The sequence below is a fragment of the Labeo rohita genome, unplaced genomic scaffold, assembly GCF_022985175.1.
Source record: "Labeo rohita strain BAU-BD-2019 unplaced genomic scaffold, IGBB_LRoh.1.0 scaffold_1025, whole genome shotgun sequence".
Lineage (NCBI taxonomy): Eukaryota > Metazoa > Chordata > Actinopteri > Cypriniformes > Cyprinidae > Labeo > Labeo rohita.
Window position 1 is genome coordinate 4,055 of NW_026127148.1, and position 25,047 is coordinate 29,101.

Sequence of the window (25,047 nt, forward strand, 5' to 3'; positions counted from 1 at the left end):
CACACAATATTGTATTTTATTTTACTGTATTTGATTAACTACCTTTACCTGAAAATTGAGTATTTACGGTTACCCTTGGCATTGTTGATGTGCCATTTCCTATTTAATACTGTACAGCCACCTTGTCACAATTCTGTATTGTTAAAGGCGGTATATAAATAAAGGTGACTTGACTTGACTCAGAAACCCTAACCGGGGTTGGACATTGTCTGACCTCTGGGCTTTTTGACCCCTAACCTATGGTTAGGGTTAGGGTTACCATGAACAATGGGACGCAGGGTGTGAGAGAGACAAAATGAGACAGAGCATTTTTGACAAGTTGTGCCAAAAGCCAAACTTTATTTCATACTCTACATTGTCTTTTATCATATTTAGGACCAAATATCCTAACAAAAATTACCTTGAACAAATTTTACATAAAAACATTATTAAAAAAAATATTAAAATGTGGGCCTTTATTACATTGAGAATCAAAACGACCATTACATTGTAATGTAACCCCCCAAATGGCAAGACAGGTTACAGCCTTGGAGAGATGGAATAAATCTCACATACTTTTTAAAATCTCTCTATAGTGCATTCAGATCTATGCTCCTCTTCACAGTTTCTATCAGTTGGCCTCCAAGAATGTATTTTTCTGAGCCTGAAAAAAAAAGTATAATTATTTACAGTACACAACAAAAGTGTGCAATATCACTTAAAATATTTACAATTGTAGCACCACTCATTAGCATTATTTCAAGTTGGCAAGTAGATTATTTTCTTCATTTCTACAGACTTGGCACATCAATGAAATTCTGTGGACACTGCAAAATGTCAACTTATATGTATTCAAGAAAAAAAAAGTGCTTTGTCTGTCAGTCACATGCAACATCACGTTGAAGGACATCACTTGGAAGCTCCAATCACCTCCGAGTAGTACAAAAAAAGGTCAATGAGAATTATATATGTATATATGATGCAATGTAATCTGGGAAAACGTCGCACTGGGACGTTTTCAGAAAATGTAATTTTTGTGTCAAAATTAGGTGAAATTCACTTGTTTAGTGCACAAAAATAGCAATTTATGGCAGCAAGCAAAAATGACTTTCTGTTATGTTAAGAACATGCTGTAGGGGTGCTTTCCCTTAAGTGCACAAAACAGTTAACCTATCAAAATGAACCACATAGCATATTTAATAAAGGTACATCAGGGCACATTCTCCACCAGTCTGTGTAATCTACAGCACGTAAAGTTTATTTATTAATTTATTTATTTTTGAATATAGTGATATCACGGAGAACAGCAACTTTTGATTATTAGAGCTTACAGCTCATGAAAGTCAAAAATCCAGTATCTCAAAATATTGCAATATTTACATTTGAGTTTCATCAAATGTCCATCCCTATAGTAAATATTCCAGGTATCTCTTGTTCTTTGAAACCACAATAATGGGGAAGACTGCTGACTTGGCAATAGTCAAGAAGACAATCATTGATACTAGGGATGTCACAATACTCAATGTAATATCGAACCGTTCGGTACGACATCCATGGTTCAATACGCTTGTGAATTGCGGTTTTTCGGTTTTGCATTTAAATAACTTCCTTGTTTTATTTCTCTCGGAATTTGCTGTATGTGTGCCCGCGATTTCACGTGCTGAAATGAGCAAACACTTCTCCGCTTATATCTGAAAAAGCAACACACGCAGAGCATCTTCCATTATAATGACATGAAATGATAAGCCTTTCTAAACCTGTTGTCCAACAAAAGTTATAAAAACAAAAGTTATAAAAAGCATTATAACTTGTTTTTAATTCAAAACATAAGTCGAGTGTTTGAAATAACTTCCTTGTGTGATCTGATGTGAATTCTTATCATAGAATGAGGCAAACAATAAATTCTACTCATATTCAATGTATGTCGATTAGCATTGGCTTCTGAAAATACACGAGATGGCTTGAAGAACACAGATAAACCATATATTATTGCAGACGAGTGTTTATTGTCCTTACATTTCGTCATTCAAAACGTTTAACGTTATATCTTGTTTTTAATCAGTTACAGCAATAGCGATGCTTTTATTCATATTAGAGAAGCTGGAACGGAACGTCATTAGTGCTACTTCTTTGACGCGTACGCGTTTTTTTTTTTTTTGCACGAGGGCACTGTCTGGCGTCCAGTGTGAATGAAACCCATTCTATTTTGTGTATAAATCGAAAAAATAATACCTTTCTCAAAAGAAAAATTAAGCAGACATATACTACACCACGCTTTTTCTAGTGTACAGAGGTTTGCGGGAGTATTTTATTAATTTGTTCCAAAAAAAAACCCCACACCGAAGTGGCAAGATATCAGAACTGAACTGAACCGAAATGCGTGGTTAAAAACCAAGGTACGTATTGGACCGTGGACTAACTGTATTGTTGCATCCCTAATTGATACCCTCCACAAAGAGAGTAAGTCAGAAAAGATCATTACTGAAAGGGGTGGCTGTCTACAGAGTGCTGTATCAAAGCATATTAAATGCAAAGTTGACTGGAAGGAAGAAATTGAGTAGAAAAAGGTGCACAAGCAACAGGGATGACTGCAGCATGAGAATACTGTCAAGCAAAGCCAATTCAAACACTTAGGAGAGCTTCACATGAAGTGGAATGAAGCTGAAGTCACCAAGAGTCACAGACGTCTTCAGGAAAATGGCTACCAAGCCACTTCTGAAACATAAACATAGTCAAAATCATCTTACCTGGGCTAAGGACAAAATGAACTGGACTGTTGCTCAGTGGTCCAAAGTCCTCTTTTCAGATAAAAGTATATTTTGCATTTCATGTTGAAATCATGATCCCAGAGTCTGGAGGACGACTGAAGAAGCACAGAATCCAAGCTGCTTGAAGTCCAGTGTGAAGTTTCTGAAGTCAGTGATGATTTGGGGCGTCATGATGTCTGCTGGTGTTGGTCCACTGTGTTTTATCAAGTCCAAAGTTGATGCAGCCATTTACCATGAGATTTTGAAGCACTTTATGCTTCCATCTGCTGACAAGCTATATCGAGATGCTGATTGCCTTTTCCAGCAGGACCTTTCCACAGTGCCAAAACCTCTTCCAAGTGGTTTGCTGACCATGATATTACTGTGCTTGATTGGCCAGCCAACATGCCTGACCTGACCTCCATTGAGAATCTATGGGATATTTTCAAGAGAATGATGAGAAACAGTCAATCCAACAATCAAAGTGCTCGTTGATTCGAGAGCCTCTGGAAACTTCATCTTTAACATTACTCAACACCAAAATACCATCACCTATCAAATTTCAAATATCCAAGGTAAGCCGCTGGGCAAGGCCTTTGTACGTCATCATTCCCCATAAGTAACGCTCCTCATAGGATGTCTTCACTCTGAATGCCTTTCCTTACTGGTGCTGGAGGAAGTCACTGTAGATATTGTCCTGGGATGCCTCTTGCTTGCACACCATCAACCCTACTATTCACTGGCATTCAGGGGAAGTACTTAGATGGAGTGACAAATGCCTCATGAGGTGCATCCTCAAGATTCTCATTCCACGACCACTCAGTGAGTCCATTGCTGTCTACTCGACTACCATTGAGAGTCCTGTATCACAAACGACCAACCACATACCTGTAGAATACCAGGCGTTCCAAGACATCTGGAGCAAGGTTGCGGCTACTCATCTTCCACCACATCGGCCATGGGACTGCACCATTCACCTGCTGCCTGGGGCCAAATTACCCAAACGACACGTCTATCCTCTTTCGATCCCAGAGAAAGCTGCCATGGAGGAGTACATTAAAGAAGCACTACAACAGGGGTTCATCTGTCCTTTCACCTCACCTGCGGCATTAAGTTTCTTCTTCATGCCTAAGAAGGATGGACGCCTACGTCCGTGTATTGACTATCGCATCCTCAACTCCCAGGCTGTCAAGTTCACCTTTCCCCTTCTTCTGGTTCCAGCTGCATTGGAGGAACTCCATGGAGCCCGTATAGTCACCAAGTTGAATCTTTGCAGTGCTTACAACTTGATTCGCATCAAAAGATGTGACGAGTTGAAGATAGCATTTTAAACACCCACAGGACACTATGAATAATGGGTCATGCCGTACGGTCTGTCCAACTCATCTTCTGTATTTCAAAATTTTATGAATGAGATCTTCAGAGATATGCTCAACCATTTTGTCATCATCTACAGTGACATATCCTCATATGTTCACCCAACATAGAAAAACTTAAACGGCACATAATCCAGGTCCTGCAACACCTCCACCAACACTGTGTATACCTCAAAGCTGAGAAGTGTGAATTCCATCAGATCACAATTCAGTTCTTCGGTTACATCATCAACCCGGAGGGTGTGCAAATGGACCAGAGGAAGGCGGATGTTGTGCGGAACTGGCCTAAACCCACCATGGTGAAGGAGATGCAGAGGTTTCAGCTGTCTGCTCCTCTCACCTCCCTCCTATGGGGGAAGCCAAAATCCCTCACCTGGACTCCCAAAGCCAAAAAAGCATTCCAGCTACTGAAGTCATCCTTCTGCACTTCTCCCATCCTCTCTCACCCAGATCCCAACCCAAGCTAAACGTCTGAATCCTCGATAAGCTAGATGGGCTCTGTTCTTCACCTGTTCAGGCCATAAGAATCTAAAAGCGGACACTCTTTCCTGTCTTTGCCGTTAGGATCGTTCTCCAGAACAACCAGAGCCCATTCTTTCACCCACCATGTTTCTGGGTGTCACTCAATGGGACCTGGAGGACCAGATTCGTGCCACCACTCTAACAGAACCAGCTCCGCCGGGAGGTCCAGAAGGGAAACTGTATGTACCATCCACTCTACGTCTCATCCTTCTGGACTCAGTCCACACCTCTCTGGGATCAGGCCACCCAGGCAGCTAACAAACCCTCTCGGTCCTCTGGAACCATTACTGATGGCCCAGCAATGGCTCGAGATGTCGCCCGTTACATCAAAGGCTGTTCGGTCTGTGCCGTCACATCCACTCCACGACATCTACCAGAGGGCAAACTGGTTCCACTGCCTATCCCACACTGACTCTGGTCCCATATCGGAGTGGACTTTGCATCTTCCAGCCTCTAACGTCGACAGATTCTCCAAAGCCTGTAAGCTCATACCCCTCCGGGGAATACCGACAGCAGAGGCACTCTTTCATTATGTCTTTCAAAATGTTGGTATCCCGGAGGATATCGCCACTGATAAGGGACTCCAGTTTATCTCCAGGGTCTGGCATGGGTTCTTCCTTCTGCTGGGCATATCTGTCAGTCTGTCCTCAGGTTATCACCCTCAGACTAATGGCCAAACCGAATGCAAGATCCAGGAGATTGGACGATATATCTGAGCTTACTGTCATGAACATCAGGACAGCTGGAGCCAGTACCTTTCCTGGGCTGGGTACACCCAGAATTCCCTACATCAAGAAACAACAGGGTTAACCCCATTTCAGTGTATGCTGCCACTTTTTCCCTGGACCAGGAGAACCTTCTGAAGTCCCCGCAATTGATTATTGGTTCTGCGAGAGTGAGAGGGTCACTGCCCCAGTAAGGCCTGTATAATAGCTTCCCGCTAGATGTAAAGAGTAAAGATATAAAATGTTTGTTTATAAAACGTTTGGTGTAAAAAGTTATAAAAAGTTTAATATGCCTGGATGTGTAGGGTTTATTATTTTCATGATATGTTGATTTTGAATGTTCACATGTGCAGTTTTGGTGAGGGGGAATGATGGGGTTTTTTGTTGGCTGCTAAGGACTCTTATTGTGATGGGTCTGCCTATAAGAGAGGAAGGGTGGCCATTTTGAAAAGAGGTATGTTTGGTGAGGTGGCATGCTTTTGTTACCTTGACCAGAGCAATGGTCCAAAATTATCTCTTAAAAAAAGAGACATAATGTATTTCAGCTGGAGAATAACCTGTTTTTGTGGGGCCTTGAACCAGCAGATTCTAATTTTTTTCTTTTTGGGGACATTTTTTTCATTGTTTCATTTGGACTTTCGGTTTGCTGTCAGCAAAAGGGACTGATGGGTACTATTTTTATCATTACTTTCGTTTCTATGGACTAAGGGACTGGGGTGTTGTGGCCAAGGAGCCTGTTCATGGACTTTCATGCTTTGGACTATATAATTGGAGTTCCATATGAGAGTTAACGGTTTTGGATGTGATTGGCATTACTAACAAACAAGTAAAGGGGAACAATACAGTCAAACTCTCCCTGTGATAATTTCAACCCTTTTTGAAAAGAGTTGTGTTTGTCTTCAGCGTTTGTCTCCATCTTCAGCGGGCAGTCTGGAGACACAAGATTTAAGCAGATGTCCATCATGCTGATAAGCCCATATACCAACCTGGCGACCAAGTCTGGCTCTCTGCTCGGGATATTTGTATCCAGCTGCCCAGCAGGAGTCCCTGTTATACTGGTCAATTTCCCATCACTAAACAAATTAATGAAGTCACCTACGAGCTGAAACTACCAAATCATTACCACATCTCACCTACCTTCCATGTGTCTCTTCTCAAACCCTTCATCAATCCTCTTCTCCCTTCTTCCACATAGATCGAGGTAACTCCTCCTCCTGAGATCGACGCTAACGAATCCATCTACCAAATCAAATAGATCTTAGACTCCCGGTGACAGGGTGGCCGGATCCAGTAACTCGTAGACTGGGAGGGGCACGGTCCCGAGGAAAGATCGTGGGTGGACCAACATGATGTTCTGGATCAATCACTCCTCTCTGACTTCCATCAACTCCACCCAAATCGCCCTGCTCCTAGAAGATGCGTTCGTCCTCACCGTTGGTTTCAGGTGCTAGGAGATGCCCGTGGGGAGGGGGTACTGGAGGGACCACACCTACCACATACACTCGATCACCAGCCTACTGATTGCACGCACCTGATTTCAATTACTTGACACTACTTCTAGCCACTCACCTCATTCCCTCGTCGGCTGGTCTTAAGGTTGCACACTGGTCTCTGGCCTTCTCACTTACCTGCTCGATGCTTGTCGGTCTGTGTCTCCTCTCAAACTGTTGGAATCCTGAAGGCATTAAGATAAGGACTGTGATTATTCTGTTGTTTGATCTTCAGAGAATATTCATGTTTGGAACTTACCATGATGAATCCGCCTCAGTTCATTATAATAAAGAAGCTCTAAAGTCTAATTCCTGCTGTGTGCCTCTCTAACCAGCTTTGTGACAGCAAGTAATTTGCTGTGATTTGTGCTGTCGACCAAGTATTGAGTGCATAAATTAACACACTTTAAAGAAATTGAAATGTTCTGTTTGGCAAATTTTTATTGATCTTAGAAAATATTATAATATGTGGAGATACTGAATTTTTTACTTTCATGAGCTGTAAGCTCTAATCATTAAATATAGAACAAAAAATTAATAAATGTTGTACTTTACATGCAATGATTCTAGAATATATGAAAGTTTCAGTTTCAGTTTTCACAATATTCTATTTTTTAGAGATGCACCTGTATGTGTGTGTGTATGTATGTATGTGTGTGTATATATATATGTTTGTGTGTGTGTGTGTATATGTATATATATATATATGTATATATATTTATATATATATATATATATAATGTGACAAGTCGGCTGCCTTATTATCATCGTCACCCTGTTCGTAATTGCCGCCCTTCACCAGGCTCCCGACGGGAGTGGGGTGTGCGAGAGAGGAGGGGCGCTGAAACAGTCAGGTCTGGCGGTGTGTGATGAGGCACACCTGATGTGAACGGAGCCTCATCACCGTCGCTGTTAAAATGCCGAGCGAGCCTCTCCTCGGGAGACCGGTCTCTTCCCCGTGCATGCACGCTGGTGTCCTCCTGGGTCCAGGAAGGGAGCGTAGAGGGATTGAGCGCCGCCAAAAGGATGGACGAGCTGCCGGACCCGCGGTCCGGATGTGAACCGCACCCAGGACCTCGCCGGGTAGTGAGTGCGGCCGCCAGACTCCGCCCCTTACCTGGACCCTTCCCTTCTGAACACTGCCCCTCCTTCACGGAACCCCTTGCACGTCGAGGACATCAGATCCCCTATTTATTTTGGACACTTTTATTTCCCCTTTTGGACACTTTTGTTAATACTGTTTAATAAAAGCCTCTCTGAGGCCTGACGTCACGCCCACTGTGTCTGTCGTTTTGCTCTTCCCGCCACAATATATATATGGAGCCAATTCACTTTGGAACCAGTTTACTAAGATCCTATATAAAATATAACAAGTTCATTGGCTTACTGTGGGTAATTTACTAAAAATATTTGCACTAACAGCCCCAATGGATAAACACCCACATTTAAATTAAGCATATAGTGTTAGTTCTGGCAGGTCACGTGAGTCAAGCTTGCATCAGCTGAATCTCAGCTGATCACATCTACCTCTAGGAATATGACACTTATCACAGCATTCCAATATAAGCTCTATTCAGTATTTTTTGGCAGCTTTGTCGCTTGCTCAGGAGCAGAACAGATAGTTGGCGATTTCATTCTCTATAAGCATTTAATCAGTATTTTGCAACAGGGGTTTGTGTCCCACAGAGTTTCTCACCAGATTCGAGTTCTTGAACTCTAACGCGAATTCGCCGTGTTGGTTGATATTAGCTGATGGACTCGGAAGCGACATGAGTAAGCACCGCAACGACACATCATGATGTAAACACTTTGCCTGCGATTCCCGCATTTTCGCTGAGTTCTGCTAGTGTGCCTGCATCACGAGATCTGCTTTGAATGCTAGAAGCAAGATATCAAGAAGGGGTAAAAGCATCCACGTAACAACTGGCCATTTCACCCTTTATTTATCTCTGAAAATCTTCATGAAGCTAAACTATTATTTCTTTCATTCTCATTACCTGATGCTATGTTGGCTATGCTATCGTTAAATATTGCTCGTATTTTAAGGCTAGTTATTCAGTAACGTTGTTTCCTAGGCACACTGTTACTTAGGCTTATTGGTTGTATTATGACACGCTGGTAATATTACTAGTTAAACTTAACACAGCGAGGCTTGTTTTTAAATATGTTGTCAAGGCTGTCGGATGTGAAACAGGCTTGCTGTTTTAGTATTGGGAATGCAGTCTCATTAAATTTATCCACCTATTATTTCCAAAATGCTGTGTTTTAGTCGGTGATATGCTGTTGATTTAAAGCTATCTAGTGTATCGGTAACATGCTTGATATGATACTTAACGCGCTGTATTTAGATTTTGCTACTAAAAGGGAAAAAAATCGTTAAAGGGGCACACTTCTCTTCTCAGCTTCTTAATAAAAAAGAGCACCCTTCGCTGCCTTTTATCTTCTGTAAGGGCATGCTGCCTCAGTCTATGCTATGCAGAAGGTCTTGCTTTAACACTCTCACGATATTTGGATTTTGCTTGCTTGTTAAGGCTTATCTAGTGTTCAGTATCATGTTTTTCGCTAGACCTGCTTGTATGTACCTGCTGGTACACAAACAAAATGCTAAGCTTTGCCATTTGTTTAACTCTACCCCAATTTAAAGCAACATTTAAAATGGAGTATGTATTTCTGATAAGCAAAACACTGCTTTTGTTATAAAATAGAAAATTGCAGTGTCGTAAACGGTCAAATGACATCAAATTACCTCATCTTTTGCATCAAAACTGACTGAATCCACAACAGCAGCGTGCGTATGTTAGGATGCCCACAAAGTATGCTGCTTTACCAAATCGCACTGCTGTTCATTGTATTTTAAAGTAGATTTGTAGCACTTAATAGCATGAAGAACAAATATTGACACAGACTGTAAATAGAGATCTATTTAAGAACTCTTTGATTCAGAAACATGCCCTGTGCGAGTTATTGTTTTTCATGTTTTAAATACAAGCAAGAATATAATTGTAATGCCATGCCAGCAGAGAGAGCCCTCACCCATGGACTGTCTGTTACCGCTCCCTCTGCTGCTTCTGTAGTTACTTCCTGTTTGGCAGCCATATAAGGCAGGCCATGCCAAACAGCCACCGTCAAGTATTGTTTTGCCTGTGCGGACTCTACCAAGCGTTTTCCCTATTTCATTGCCTTGTTTTGTTATTTCCATGGTTTTGTTTCATTGTTATAGTTTTGCCTTGTTTCTTTACCATAGTTTTGCCTAGTTTCATTGCCATAGTTTTTGCCTTGTTTCATTGCCCTGTTTATGGCCGCCATCCCCGAGCCAGTCCACAAGATGGCCGCCATCCCTGAGCCAGTCCACAAGATGGCCGCCATCCCCGAGCCAGTCCACAAGATTACTTAACACGGTTCAGAAGTATATACAGGGTCAAACAGCGCCACCAAAAGCACAACACAACAATTGCAGGATTAACCCATTTCTGAACACAGAATACATAACATTTCCTCCCAACTTAAATGGAAGGTGACCTTACACAACAAGTAGAATTACTTTTCTTGAATTCAAGTTTAACCACAGTTAACTCATTTACTCCAGTTTACTTTGCATGAGTCTCTCTTTCACAATATACATATTAGGATGCTTGATAACGGTCAGGTGGTCTAACGAGATGGGTAGGATAGCGCTTTAAAGTCTCTTTTGCTTGTTCCATCTCAGAAGGTGCTGTGTCAATGTTACTTGACCCTGTGCTATCAGTTATCACATCCACAAGATCGTTAGTCGTTTTACTGATATTCTCCAGAAGGGAATGTGTTTAGGAGTTATCAGGAAAAATGGGAACATCCGGCTCAGTCGAGGTGTCAGATGATGTGGCTCCCTGTCTCAACATTTGATCAACATGGCATTTCCAGGATCCAGCAGCACCCACTTTGACAATGTAGGAGACAGGCCCTGTTCTTGACATTACCACTCCAGGTATCCATTTTTCTCCTTTTCGGTAGTCACGAACAAGGACAGAGTCCCCAACACAAAATTCCCTTGACTTGGCGTGTTCCTGGCATCGTAACTGCTGAGCCTCCTGGGACTGATTCACGGTTCTGGCAAGACTAGGTTTAAGAAGATCCAGTCGGGTTCTCAATTTGAGATTGAGAAATCACATCACAGGTGACTCCTTAGTGGTAGCATGAGGAGCTTTCTGAGCATGTTTGAGTGTTTGGACAAAGTGTTCAGCTTGCCCATTACTGGAAGGGTGATAGGGTGCAGAACGGATGTGTTGCACCCCATTTGACTTCAGAAAGAATGAGAACTGTTCTGCGCAAAACTGTGGGCCGTTGTCACTGACAATGATGTTAGGAACACCATAATGACTGAAAAGTCCCCGTAAGACTTGAATAGTTTTGCTTGTGGTAGTACTGTCCATGATGAAGACTTCAGGCCATTTGGAGTGTGCATCAACTACAATAATAATAAAGTACATATGGCCTTCAAAGGGACCAGCAAAATCCACATGAATCCTTTCCCAAGGATGAGTTGGCCAAATCCATGGGTGAAGCGGTGCAGGACAGGGAGCAGTTTGGATACGCTGACACGACTGGCACGATTTGGATTGCGACTCGATCTGTCCGTCGATACCCAGCCACCAGACGTAGCTACGGGCCAGATGTTTCATCCTTACCACCCCAGGATGGCCTATGTGTAAATCAGTTAACACCCATTGGCGGAGTTTGGGAGGTACAATAACACGACTCCCCCACATTAAACATCCTTGTACCATGGAAAGCTCGTGTCGACGAGTCACAAAAGGTAGTAAGTCTGTGGGTACATCTTTGGATTTTGGGAACCGTCCAGATAAAACCATGTCCAGCACAGACGACAAAGTAGAATCCGTTAAGGTGCCACGTTTAATGTCAGCATTACTGACAGGCAGGGTGGCTACCTGATTGGCATAGAACATGTCCACCATGTCCATTTTCTCAGTGTGTGTCACTGGCAATGGTAGCCGTGAAAGCCCATCTGCATTGGCATGGTGAGCTGCTTTCTTATATTCAAAGACATAATCATGGGCAGCTGAAAGCAAAGCCCATCGTTGCATTCTGGCTGCTGCCGTGGATGGAATGCTCCTGTTTGGACTAAGAATAGCAGTTAACGGTTGATGATCAGCAAGGAGAGTAAACCTTCTTCCGTATAAGTTCTGATGGAATTTACGAATTCCAAAAATTATGCTCAGGGTCTCTCGCTCAATCTGAGCATAATTTCATTCCGCTCTACTGAGTGTCCGGGATGCAAAAGCAATCAGCTTTTCCTCACCATTGGGGCACAGATGTGATATCACAGCTCCGACCCCATATGGGGAGGCATCACTGGCGAGACGAATGTGTAGCTCAGGATCATAATGGGTGAGTACCGCTGGTGAGGTAAGGAGATCCTTTGCTTTTTGGAATGACTGTTCACAAGCCACACTCCAGTACCATTTCTTTTCTTTACAGAGAAGAGTATTAAGTGGATTCAAAACAGATGCCAAATTTGGAATGAAACGGCCATAGTAGTTAATCATCCCCAAGAAAGAGCGCTTTAATCTTTTCTGGCAATTTGTGTAGTCCAGCGGCATCAATGTAATGACCCAAATACTCCAGCGACTGTTTGAAAAAATCACATTTTTCACACTGCAATTTCAGGCCATATTTTTCCAGTCTAGTAAGAACTTGGTCTAGTGTCTTGAGGTGCTCTGCATCATTTCGTCCTGTTATCAGAATGCCATCTAGATAGCAGTGAGTGTTTGGAATCCCCAAGAGAACTTGGTCCATCGCTTTCTGAAATAACGCAGGAGCTGGGGCAATCCCAAAAGGAAGACGGTTATAGCAAAACAGCCCTTTTTGAGTGGATATGGTGAGTAATTTCCTCCTAAACTCCTGTGCCACTGGCATCTGCAAGTAAGCATTTGACAAATCCAGCTTACTGAACAACTGACCACCCGCTAGAGATGCAAAAAGATCTTCTATGCGTGGAAGCGGGTAATGGTCCACACAAATGGCTGGGTTGAGTGTCACTTTAAAATCACCACACAGTCTCACTGAACCGTCTTTCTTTATTACTGGTACCACAGGTGTGGCCCACTCACTGTACTGTATTGGTGAAATCACTCCCATCTCTGTTAAATGTGTCAATTCAGCCTCTACTTTTGGTCGAATGGCATACGGTACTAGCCTTGGTTGATAGAATTTTGGAGTATGATCAGGCTTTAGCCTAATTTTTGCTTCAATTCCTTCCATAGTGCCCAATTCTTTTCCAAAAACTTAGGAGTGCCGTGTTTGTATGTGCTATAAGTCATTAGCATATTTTTCTCTTGAAATGATCAACACTGCAGCACCAGTATCTAATTCCATCTCAATCATTTTTCCTTCAATTTCTGGGGTTATACAAATGTGTGCGAGTTGCTCTCTTTTGGTTATCATATACAGTGACATTTCCTTCTCTGTATCCGTACTGGACTCACCACTTTGTTTTTCTCCAGCATCCAGATGATGTACCCGTCTCTTATCACTTTTATTCTGTCTTTTATATGGCTTAAACTTTTTCTCATGCTTTCTTTCTTTTTCAAAATCTCTTTTAGTTCTGCACACGTGTCTGATGTGGCCTTTCTTTCCACATGAATGGCAGTTTTTATCCTTGTACCAGCAGTCCTCGTCCGTGTGGTTCGTTTTCCCACATCTCTTACAATTGTGTCGCTGTTTGGGTGAGGAAACATGTATTGCATTCACTTTCAGGGACGTGCTGAGCTGCTGCGCTTTGCGAGCGATGGTCTCCGTGGCAACACTGATCTCTACCGCAACAGTCTCTCCTTCCTCTTGATTGTGTTTGTGGAAACGGAATCGTTCTGCTATTATGAGGGGCTTTGGTGAGAAATGTTCCGTTAGCGTCGTAACAATCTCTTGATACGTTTTTTGTTCCGGTTTAGCCGGTGCAATCAAGTTACGTAGGAGACTATACGTTTTAGTGCCCATAATGCTTAACAACACTAGTACTCTTTTTTCCTCTTCAATATCATTGGCATTTGTGAAGTGTTCAAACCGTTCAATATATGTTGTCCACTGCTCGAAGACCTCGTCAAAAGTATCAATATGCCCGATAGTCGCCATTCTCTTCGTGGATTATCTTAATTTTGATGTCTTGTTGATTGCGTCTGCGTTTTCAACGATGTGTACTCAGTTGCGTCAGAAAAGTACGTTGGTCTATATCATTCTGCACCAGTATACACGGTTAAAGTCATTATTTCCACTCCTCATCACCAATTTTTGTTGTATTGTCTGAATATCAATATATTCTATAGACAAAAACACGTTGGAGGCCGAGTGCACTTAACCACTTTGTTTCTCGTTTACTTAACATGGTTCAGAAGTATATACAAGGTCACACAGCGCCACCAAAAGCACAACATAACAATTGTAGGATTAACCCATTTCTGAACACAGAATACATAACAGCCGCCATCCCCAAGCCTGTTCACAAGATGGCCGCCCCATCTGATTCATTGGCCAAGATGGCTGCCACGCCTGAGCCTCATCAGTCCAAAATCATCTCATCCAAATCTCATCTCACCATGTCTGCCACACACAAAGCAAATCAAGTGATGCCTGATCCTCTGGTATCAAGTCAAGTCAGGGCTGCACTTTCAGTGCCAAGTCAAGTGACAGCTGTGTTTCCTGAGCCACGTCAAGTTACAGCTGTCACTTCTGAATCAAGTCAAGTTACAGCTGTAGTTCTTGAATCAAGTCAAGTCACAGCTGTCCTCCATGAGTCAAGCCAAGTCACAGCTGTTCTCCATGAGTCAAGCCAAGTCACAGCTGTTGTTCCTGAGTCAAGAAAAGTTACAGCTGTAGTTCCTGAGTCAAGCAAAGTTACAGCTGGGTTGTCTATGTTAAGCCAAATCACAACTGATCCCCATGAGCCAAGCCAAGTTACAGCAGATTTCATGAGCCAAGTCAAGTTGCTGCTGTTGTTCCTGAGCCAAGCCAAGCCACAGTTGATCTTCATGAGCCAAGCCAAGTTACAGCAGATCTTCATGAGCCGAGTCAAGTTACTGCTGATGTTCCTGAGCCAAGTCAAGCCACAGCTGACCTTCATAAGGCAAGTCAAGTCACAGCTGGTCTTCATGAGCCAGATCAAGACACAGCTGTTCTTCATGAGTCAAGCCAAGTCACGGCAGACCTCCCTGAGTCAAGACAAGTCACAACAGACCTCCCTGAGTCAAGTCAAGTCACGACAGACCTTCCTGAATCAAGTCAAGAAACAGCTGCACTCCTAACAGAGCCTCTTCACGACATGGCTGCTAGTACAGGACCTCACCAATCCACGGCCGTCCTGCCAGAACCTCACCAGGTCCCATCTGACCTTCCAAAGCCACGTCACGTCTCAGCTGATCTCCTAGAGCCTTGTCACGTCTCAGCTGACCCCCTGGAGCCTCGTCACATCTCAGCTGACCCCCCAGAGTCTTGTCACATCTCAGCTGACCCCCCAGAGCCTTGTCACGTATCAGCTGGCATCCCAAAGCCTCACCAGGTCTCGTCTCAGCTCCCAAGCCACGCAGAGCCCACGCTCCCAAGCCACACAGGACCCAAGCTCTCTAACCTCACAGTGTCCACACCCTCAAGCCCGGCAGGCATCCCACTATCTTCTGTGCTGCCTGTCATGGCAATTACCATTTTAAGCATGTGGGCTACACATTGTACTCCAGGGGCCTCGTCTGACCACAGGTCTGCTCCAGAGGCCTCATCTGACCACAGATCTGCTTCAGTGGCCGCGTCTGACGACGAGTCTGCTCCAGAGGCCTCGCCTGACCGCGAGTCTGCTCCAGAGGCCTCATCTGACCACAAGTCTGCTCCTGAGGCCTCATCTGTCCACGGGTCTGTACCAGAGGCCTTTCCTGTCCACAAGTTCGCGCCAATACCTCCTGAGGTGTCAGCATACGCTGTAGAACCTCCTAAGGAGGTGGCATCCATTCATGAACTCACCATCCTGTCTGCTTATGAGTCTACTCCAGAGACCTCATTTGACCGTAAGTCTGCGCCAATGTGCTTCGGAGGTGGCATTTCCGGCTGCAGAACCTCCTAAGGGGGCGGCGCCTTCCTATGAACTCTCCCTGCTCTGCCTGCTCTGTCTGCCCCGCCATGGCTCCCTGCTCTGCCTGCCCCGCCATGGCTTCCTGCTCTCCCTGCTCCACCATGGCTCCAGGCTCCTCAGCATCTACCATGGTGGACTTCTGCTCCAGTGTTACACTGTCTGCGATTGCTCCACGGCCCAGGTGCTCCAAGATTCCACTGTCTGCTACTGCTCCACGGCCCAGGCCCTCCAGTGTTTCACTGTCTACCACTGTTCCACGGCCCAGGTCCTCCAGTGCTTCACTGTCTGCCACTGCTCCATGATCCAGGCCCACCTCCTCTGCATGGACCTGGCCCTCCGTCCCACCCCCTGTTTTGCCTCTGTTCCCCCACCCTACTGGACTGTTGTTCCTTGAGCGCCAGGAGTCGCTCCTAGAGGGGGGGGGGATTCTGTAATGCCACGCCAGCAGAGGGAGCCCTCACCCATGGACTGTCTGTTACCACTCCCTTTGCTGCTTCTATATTTACTTCCTGTTTGGCAGCCATATAAGGCAGGCAATGCCAAACAGCCACCGCAAAGTACTTTTTTGCCTGTGCGGACTCTACCAAGTGTTTTCCGTATTTCATTGCCTTGTTTTGTTATTTCCATGGTTTTGTTTCATTGTCATAGTTTTGCCTTGTTTCTTTGCCATAGTTTTGTCTAGTTTCATTGCCATAGTTTTTGCCTTGTTTCATTGCCCTGTTTATTTTGCTACTTTGGACTGCTCACTTGGATTTTGACCTTCTGCCTGTTAATTTGGATTTTGCTTTTGTCTTGCCCTGCGTATTACTGTTTGTTTGGAGATCGACCCTGCCTGTCTTGACTATGTTGTGTTTAATAAAGCTCGCATCTGGATCTATCACGCTTCTCATGAGTTCCCAGTACAACAATATTCTCAGAATATCCAAACGTTTGCAAATTTGACTATTTATAACAGTTCAACAGAAGGTAATATTAAGTGAACATTTTAAGTGTAGCCTACATTTTAAACACAGTATTGTAAATATTACTTTTTACAACAAACTATAGTTCCAACAATAACCCTTTCATAACTACAGCCCCTTCCTTGCTGAATGAATGAATGAAAGAGGCGACACCTCTCTCATTAAGAGAGTGACTGCTGCCACCTACTGGTGATTTAGTGTAAATCTACAAGTATCATTTAATTTGGCCATTATTTATTGCTTTCTTCCGTACATTAATAATACACTTAATAGATGGTAAGAATATGACATAAAGATGATATATATATATATATATATATAAACACTTCAACTCTAGCTTACACAGGTTAGAATGTTAAATGCCACAGGCAGGTACCACACTAAAGGGGCTATGAAGAAGAGCACCCCTTCGCTGCTACTCTTCTTGCTAAGGGGCTTGACATGCTGCATGGATGGGCAGGGAGTTTTTGCCCAGAACAGAACCATGCCGCCAAACCAAACTGTATGCTAATTGTTCTATCATTTTGACGACAGTGGTCCTGACAGAAATTAGGGTTTTGTTTGTTGTAATTATACCAAATGTAACCAAACCTTTAATAAACTGGGGACATTGCATAGAGCAGGGGTGGCGAACGACGGTCCTGGAGAGCTGCAGCCCTGCAGAGTTTTGCTTCAACCCTAATCAAACACACCTGAACAAACTAATCAAGGTCTGCAAGATTAACTCTGTTCAAGCTGAACTCTGCAGGGCTGCGGCTCTCCAGGACCGGAGTTCGCCACCCCTGGCATAGAGTAATGTTAATGCTACAGCAAACAGTAGAGGGTGCTGCTCTTACCCAGGTACCACCTGCATGTGACTGACAGTCTCTGGTAAAGGTGATCCAAGACTCTCTGGTAGCAGAAGACTGAATAACCCGGAGAGAACATTCAGACTTCCGATTAAGATGTATGGCAAAGACCTGTAATAGCTTCCTGGGGGAAAAATAAATAAATTGTTTTGATAAGCATGTTTGAGAAATCGAAACATATGGTTTGGTCTCAATAAGCATTGGTCACTGTGTAGTCTAATTTAATTTTTACAAAAGCTTCTTGGTTTGAAAAGCTGGAGAAGCTATGGAAATTTCACAATTTACTGTACAGACATGACATGACCTAACTAGAGCACAAATAAGGGATTTTTTTTTTCTCCTTTAAGGTCTAGTGTTTGAGATGATTTCTACTACAGCAGAAAGAGGACATTCTATATACTTTCACCTACATTTTTCAGTCTAGACAGAGAGCAACTTAAGTGAAAATTGTCTCTCACTTGCATAAATTTCCAACATTTTTATGAATATAAAATATCATTTACTCTTATGTCCCTCATGTCATTCAAAAATAGACACAAGGTATTTTGTATAAAAAAATACCTCTGTGAAAGTCAGTGTTGTTTGGACTCCAATGCCCTTTAAAATCTCTTATTTTCTGTTCCGCAGTAAGAAAGAAATTATACAAGTTTGGTACAACATCAGGGTGAATGATGACAGAATGTTTTATTTTCAAGAGAAATAAACCTTCAGGTCTGGAATCTTTTTCACGGTTCTGGAGTGAACAGCAGTGTGGCAATTGAAATTATAGCTTATAAATGAACAGGAGAGATTGGCTAAGTTTTTAAATGTCTCCCACTGACCTAATGTGTAACGCCACGCCAGCAGAGGGAGCCCTCACTCATGGACTGTCTGTTACCACTCCCTCTGCTGTTTCGTTGCTAACTTCCTGTTTGACAGCCATTTAAGGAGGGCCATGCCAAACAGGAGGTTGCGAAGTATTGTTTTGCCTGTGCGGACTCTAACAGGCGTTTTTCCTGTTTTCATTTCCTTGTTTTGTTATTGCCATGGTTATTGTTTTGTTCCATAGTCATAGTTTTTGCCCTGTTTCATTGCCATAGTTTTTCCTTGTTCCATTGCCTTGTTTATTTGTTACTTTTGGACTGCTCTCTTGGTATTTTGACCTTCTGCCTGATTTCTGGATTTTGTTACTGTTTTTGCCCTGGATATTACTGTTTGTTTGGAGATCGACCCTGCCTGTCTGACTACGTTGTATTAACCCTAACCCTTGGATCTATCACACTTCATATGAGTCCTGTTACATAATGTTATGAGAATGTTTTTCTCCCTCTACATCATTTGTACAGAAAAGTGGATTTGACAGCTAAGATGGCCCATATTTTGACCAGAAAAGGTATGTATGAATAACATTTGAAGAAGATGTGATGAAACTTCCAACAACTAGCTTTTGTGAATATAATGCTGTGGGACCTGATTACACATTTGAGCAAAAGGGTTTTTCAAATTCAGAATTTAAAAAAAAAAAAAAAAAATCCTTACCTAAGTAGATGAAGTATGGTGCCATTATGCCACCGACTCTGGATGCCATTGAGCAGACTCCTAAAGCCGTGTTCCTTAGTACAGTGGGGTAAAGCTCCGCAGTAGCAGGGTACACGATTGCGAATGCTGCTGACAGACCGAACTTTCCCAGCATCACCAGTGAAATGGCAATGGAGCTCATATCTATAAATTAATAAAGACAAAACACTCCATCTAAAGTTGAACAAAGTTGATTTTTGTGTATCAAAAATCAAACACACCATTAGACAGACCAATCATTACAATCATGTCTTTGAACAAATCAAGTGAGTCAATAAATCAGTAAGCCATTCAAACAAACAGTCACTTGCTTCCTTTCTACATTTGACAGCCCTAATATTTTAATAAGCATTTAATATATATTTTTAATCAAATTTTAATAAATGTTGCCATACAGCAAAAACGGGATATCTCACGTTGCGGAATAAAGTGTACAAAGAGAAGAACCAGTCCTCCTAAAGACAGGGTGGAAGACAAGCTGGGACGCCTTGGCCAGCAGCGGAGCATCAGCCAGGCTATGATAAGGGCAGGCACTTCCACAACTGCTGAGATGAAGCAGTTCAGGTAGATGTTTCCATGCAGACTAGAAGTGTTTAAAGACAAGGCAGAGTATCCAACTGAAACAGCTGCCCTAAAAGAAGAAAGAAGAGAGTGAGTGGCAGGTTTGGTATATTGGCATTATGCTGAAGTTAATGTTAACTAAAAATATTACTATTGCCCTTGCGTATTTGCTTACTGTATTACAAAAAAAAAAAAAAAAAAAAGAAGAAGAACAAGAAAAAAAAAATAAAGTTTGAACCCAGAAAAGTTTCAGGAAAAAGGTTTTCGGATTTTGAACGTTTAAGCAATAAAATATAAATGATTTATCTTTCTACCTTATTTCTAATCAAACCAGCTAAAACTGCATTAATTTTGTAAGTTTTTGGAACATGTCAAATCATGCTGGAGAACATGACCGTCAGCAGCTGACGTTTGGATGTTAATGTTTGGGTATATAGTAGTCAACATTTGAAGTGGATCAAAACCTTTCATCAAAGTTGTTCTAAAATAAAACAATACCCATTGTTTTTGTTTAAGGATAACTTTAACTTTTTCTATCCACTTCAAATGTTGACTACTGTACATATGTTCAGTTTTACTGAATGACTAAATGTAATTTATTGTACATATAAGTGCTATAAAGAGACACAAATCTGTACGGTTATACTATAAAGATGTAATGAGCTACTAAAACATGCAGTGATCCATGTCTTAAACTGGATAATGTCTAGGTAGTATCTTGAGTACACAGAAGTCTTCTCACCAGATCAGGCACAGCAGGGCGGTTATGCAGCGGATGTTGATGGACTTCACCAGGTCGCAGAGACTGTAGGTCTGTAACCTTTCAGCATTTTCCCTTGACTGTAGTGCATGTGTCACAACAAAAATGTTTTATTACACAGTGAAAAAAATCAAAACACTGCACAGCAGTGTAAGCAAAAGACCATCTGATCTCCACAGCTAAAAAAAAAAAAAATGTGTATAGTCATAAAATCACTGAAATACAATTTACCTGATATCTGCAAAGCTAGTGGAAGTGCAAATTACATTTGAACAGAAGTGCAAACACAGCTCCCTTTTCCAGTGAAATTATTTATCATCAAGTACTGTATAAAATGTATTTCCATAGATTGGGAGATGTTCATGAGTGTGTATGAGATGTTGAAGTTATGACTGTAAGTCACTTTCTTTGTTTCTTTAATTTATGCAAGCGACTTTTCACACCACTAGACATTTAAATTAATTTACTTTTACGCATTTAGCAGATGCTTTTATGCAAAATGATTTACAAAAGACTTACATCTGCCCCTTTAATGGAAGCAGCTGTCTAGTACAAAATGCTATATACATTTTATACATTTACATTTAGTCATTTAGCAGACGCTTTTATCCAAAGCGTCTTACATAGAAATAGAAATCTTAAACAGAAGTCATCAAAACCAACAAAAGAGCAATAATATAGAATAAGAAAATGTGAATATTCTACAGGTTACTGAATTTGCAGTCGCATTTCAAACACACTCATCAATAAGCTTACATAGACTTAAGTCAAAATGTGCACTTGTGGTTTGTCTATGTGTTCTGAGTTGCTGCACGGGTTTCATCAACAATATCAATTAATTTACATTAAATGTAATTAATACGGGCTTATTTCATGTGCACACCTTTCTGTGTTAAATGTGTTATTAGATCTGATCTATTGAAATTGCGGTTTCTGTTAATATTCAGTAAAATACCAAAAATCTTGACCGTACAAGACTAGGTATGTGTCACAAATCCTGTCTGCTTGCCACCAGAGGTCACCTTCCCTATTACACTGACTCTCATACTACACTTACTTTTACATGTCACCCTGGACTACATTTCCCATGTTTCACTTCCCTGATTGTGCACACAGCTGCAGCTAATCACACACACTATAAGAATTAGATTCAAACCACCATTCAGTGCCGAGCATGGTTGTGTTTATCTCCCTCCTAGAGATAGCACATTACAGAGTCTATTCCCTGTGCTAGTTTTGTCTAGTTATTAGCTCCTAGCTCTAGACCTGTCTGTCATGTTGTGTTGCCTGATTGCCGGTTTCCTCATTAACTGCCTGTCTTGAATTATCCCTTTGTCCTGCCGATTTGGACTCTGCCCCATCTGGACTATTACCTGTCTGTACGGATTACCCGTTTGCCTTCAGTTTGTTGTCATTTGACTCACGCCTGACCCTGGATTACTCTTTGTCCCACCTGTAGTATACCTGTTTGCTGATGTTTGACCCTGTCTGTTTCTGACTATGTTTATTAATAAAGGTTTGCACATGGATCCACACGTCTCACGTCTTCCTCGCTCTGTAATGGTATGTTCACCTAATATACTGTACATACAGTGCACAGCATAAATGAGTACACCCCTTCTAAAACTTAACAAATTCAGTAATTACTCTTTACTTAACATGTGGAGATGTAATGTTCCAACAAGTCTGACTGATCAATTACCAAAAAAAAAAAAAAAAAAAAAAAAAAATCGAAATTATTCAGCAAAATTCAGATTTTCTTATCAAAATAATAAAATGTTGTGTTTCAAAAATGAGTACACCTGCCTGAAAGTTACTAAATAAAACTAAAAAGTGTAGGTTTAAGGCCATTTCAGGTAAGTATATTGAACCAAAACTTTTAAAGTAATTTCCTAACCTAACAGTTAAAGGTGTTTTATAGCCTACTGAATCATACACAGGCTTAATGCTGTCAGCAATGAAACCACTTGGGAGAGAGCTGCCAGGTGACCAATTTTTTAGCACAAAAGAGTACAGTGGTACAAGAGGAGTTATTGTTTTAAGCATGAAAATATAGCATAAATAGCACAGACATTCAAAAACAATGGACTTATGACAAGGCTCTTGAAATATTCAGGTATTCACTTTAAGTTTTCATTTAGTGAGAAGTGAATTTTTGCTACAAAAAGAGCCAGAGAAATACCATGCAAGTGTCTCAGAGCCAACAAACATTATGAAAAGAGTGACATTTTATCTCACAGAATACGACACAGCCTGCAGAAGTGACATGCATGGTTGTTGTCACCACTAGAATTACTTACTGTAGCCAAAACACAATAAACTCATCTAACCTCTCGCAAGGCCCATATTTACAAAATATAGACTTCTGGGAATCCATACTCTGGTCTCAAGAGACCAAGTCAAACATTTTGGATCCAAAGCTTCTAAAATGTTCTGGTGTTGCTAGAGGAGGAGTACAGTCAGAAGTGCCTGGTACCCTGACGTTCAGTGGCAGTAAAGCTCTTATATAGGGATGTATGAGTGCTGACGGTGTGAGGGAGTTGTGCTTTATCAATGCTGTCATGAATTCACACACCACTGTGTGATGTAATACAAAAACTGAAACTGCAGGTGCTACCCTCCCCTCATTTTTTTCAACATGACAATGAAGATTTTCTTTCTCCCAAGGTGAAAATCCTTTATTGGACATGTATTTCACTCTATCTTAACGCTTTTGAGCAGCTGTGGGGGATTCTGTAGAGACAAGCTGAGCTAAATTCCCCATTAAATTGGCTAAATTGGCTAATTTACTTATTTTACAGAAGCATATAATTTGTTGTTTTTATTAAGTATATATTTAATAGATTTCAATTTTGCTATCTTTCCATGAATTATATTAGTGATCATTTAAGAAAATATATCTTTTATATTTATTCAGAGGGGTTGTACTCATTTATGCTGTGCACTGTACAGTTCGATAATATTATTTGACTTAAACTAGGGGTGTCAAACTCCAGTCCTGGAGGGCCACAGCCCTGCAGAGTTTAGATGCAATCCTAATTAAACACACCTGATCCAACTAATCGAGTCCTTCAGGCTTAATTGAAAACTGCATATTATGTGCGTTAGAGCAAGGTTGGAACAAAACTCTGCAGGGCTGCTGCCCTCCAGGAACTGAGTTTGACACCCCTGACTTAAACCATGATATAAGACTATGGCCATATTGTCCACTTCTAAGCCATTCATTGACTTGCACTACTCAAAGAGCTCAGTTGTTCCATCTAAGGGAAAACATGGCCCCCTCATTACCATACGGACAAAGAAATGTGGAAATAAACAAATGTTAAATGAATTAACAAATAAACAAATAAATATGTCTATTTTTGTGTTCTGCATTTCTTTGTATATGTATGTATGCATGTACATGTAATACATGTATATGTATTTGGCATTCCATATCTGTGTGCATCGGTCTATCTTGTGCAGGTAAAATACAATAAATCATAATACATTATATTCTATTCTATTTCTATATTCTATTTTGTTTTTATTTATTAATCCTTATTAATTCCAGTAAGAGTCACTGGATGTTATATAACACTACCTACTATTTTATTCACAATTAAGTGGTATCTTACTCTTAGGGAAAATGTTAGTTACACTGTGTTAGTTCCCCTTCAGGAACTCAAGCTGCGTCCGGAGAACGCTTTGGGAACGCCCTTGGTGGAACCACGCTCTGAATGAATGTGTAATCTAACCAATGAGAAAGCGGGACGTCACGGGCGGGTGACGTCATCGACCAGGAAGCATAAAAGCAAGTGCGAAGCCGGCCGGCGTCAGCTTCTGTCTTTCAGCGGAGCGCTCTGTGTTTGTGTTGTGATATCCTCCGTTTTTTGTGCAAGTTAGCACAGCTTTTCTTTTGAGGATATGTCTAGAAGAAAGGAGAAAAAGTTAGTTAAGAGTGGCGAGAGCGGGCCACGTTTCACGCTGTGTGTTCCCCCTTGTAAGAGATATATTACAAGCGGGGATACACACAGCATGTGCGTGGTCTGCTTGGGAGCGGAGCATGCTATGTCAGCCCTTGAGAGGACTGACTGCCCGCATTGTGAAGCACTTCCTTTGCGGGTGCTCCGCTCCCGGAAGGCTCTCTTTGAGGAGGGAGCCTTCACCAGCGTTCCCCAGGGTGTTGGTCCCGCTTCCGTCGAGGCGGAGTGGGCACTGCATTCCTGGGGTTCATAGCTGGACCTGTTGGAGGGAATGGAGACGGGTGACCCCCTATCTCCTTCTTTACCCGGCAGGTCCGATGCCCGTTCTGAGGGTTCGGAAGCCCGCACTGCGGCCACTTCCTCCCAAGGAGCGGGCTCCTCTCTTCTCCTGTCTTCCTCCGAGGAGTACGAGGAGTTATTGGAGGTGGTTACTCGTGCGGTTGATAAGT

The 25,047-nt window shown here is 42.1% G+C and overlaps 1 protein-coding gene across 1 annotated transcript; it reads right to left on the minus strand.

Annotated features, from left to right (window-relative positions):
- Positions 1–24,994, minus strand: LOC127157256 (solute carrier family 22 member 5-like; the record flags this gene model as incomplete). Its single annotated transcript, XM_051100511.1, has 6 exons — positions 1–643; positions 17,744–17,879; positions 19,274–19,456; positions 19,729–19,943; positions 20,616–20,738; positions 24,708–24,994. Coding segments are annotated over 6 exons (1,029 nt in total), but the record flags the coding sequence as incomplete, so codon positions are not given.
- Between the last annotated feature and the right edge of the window lie 53 nt (positions 24,995–25,047).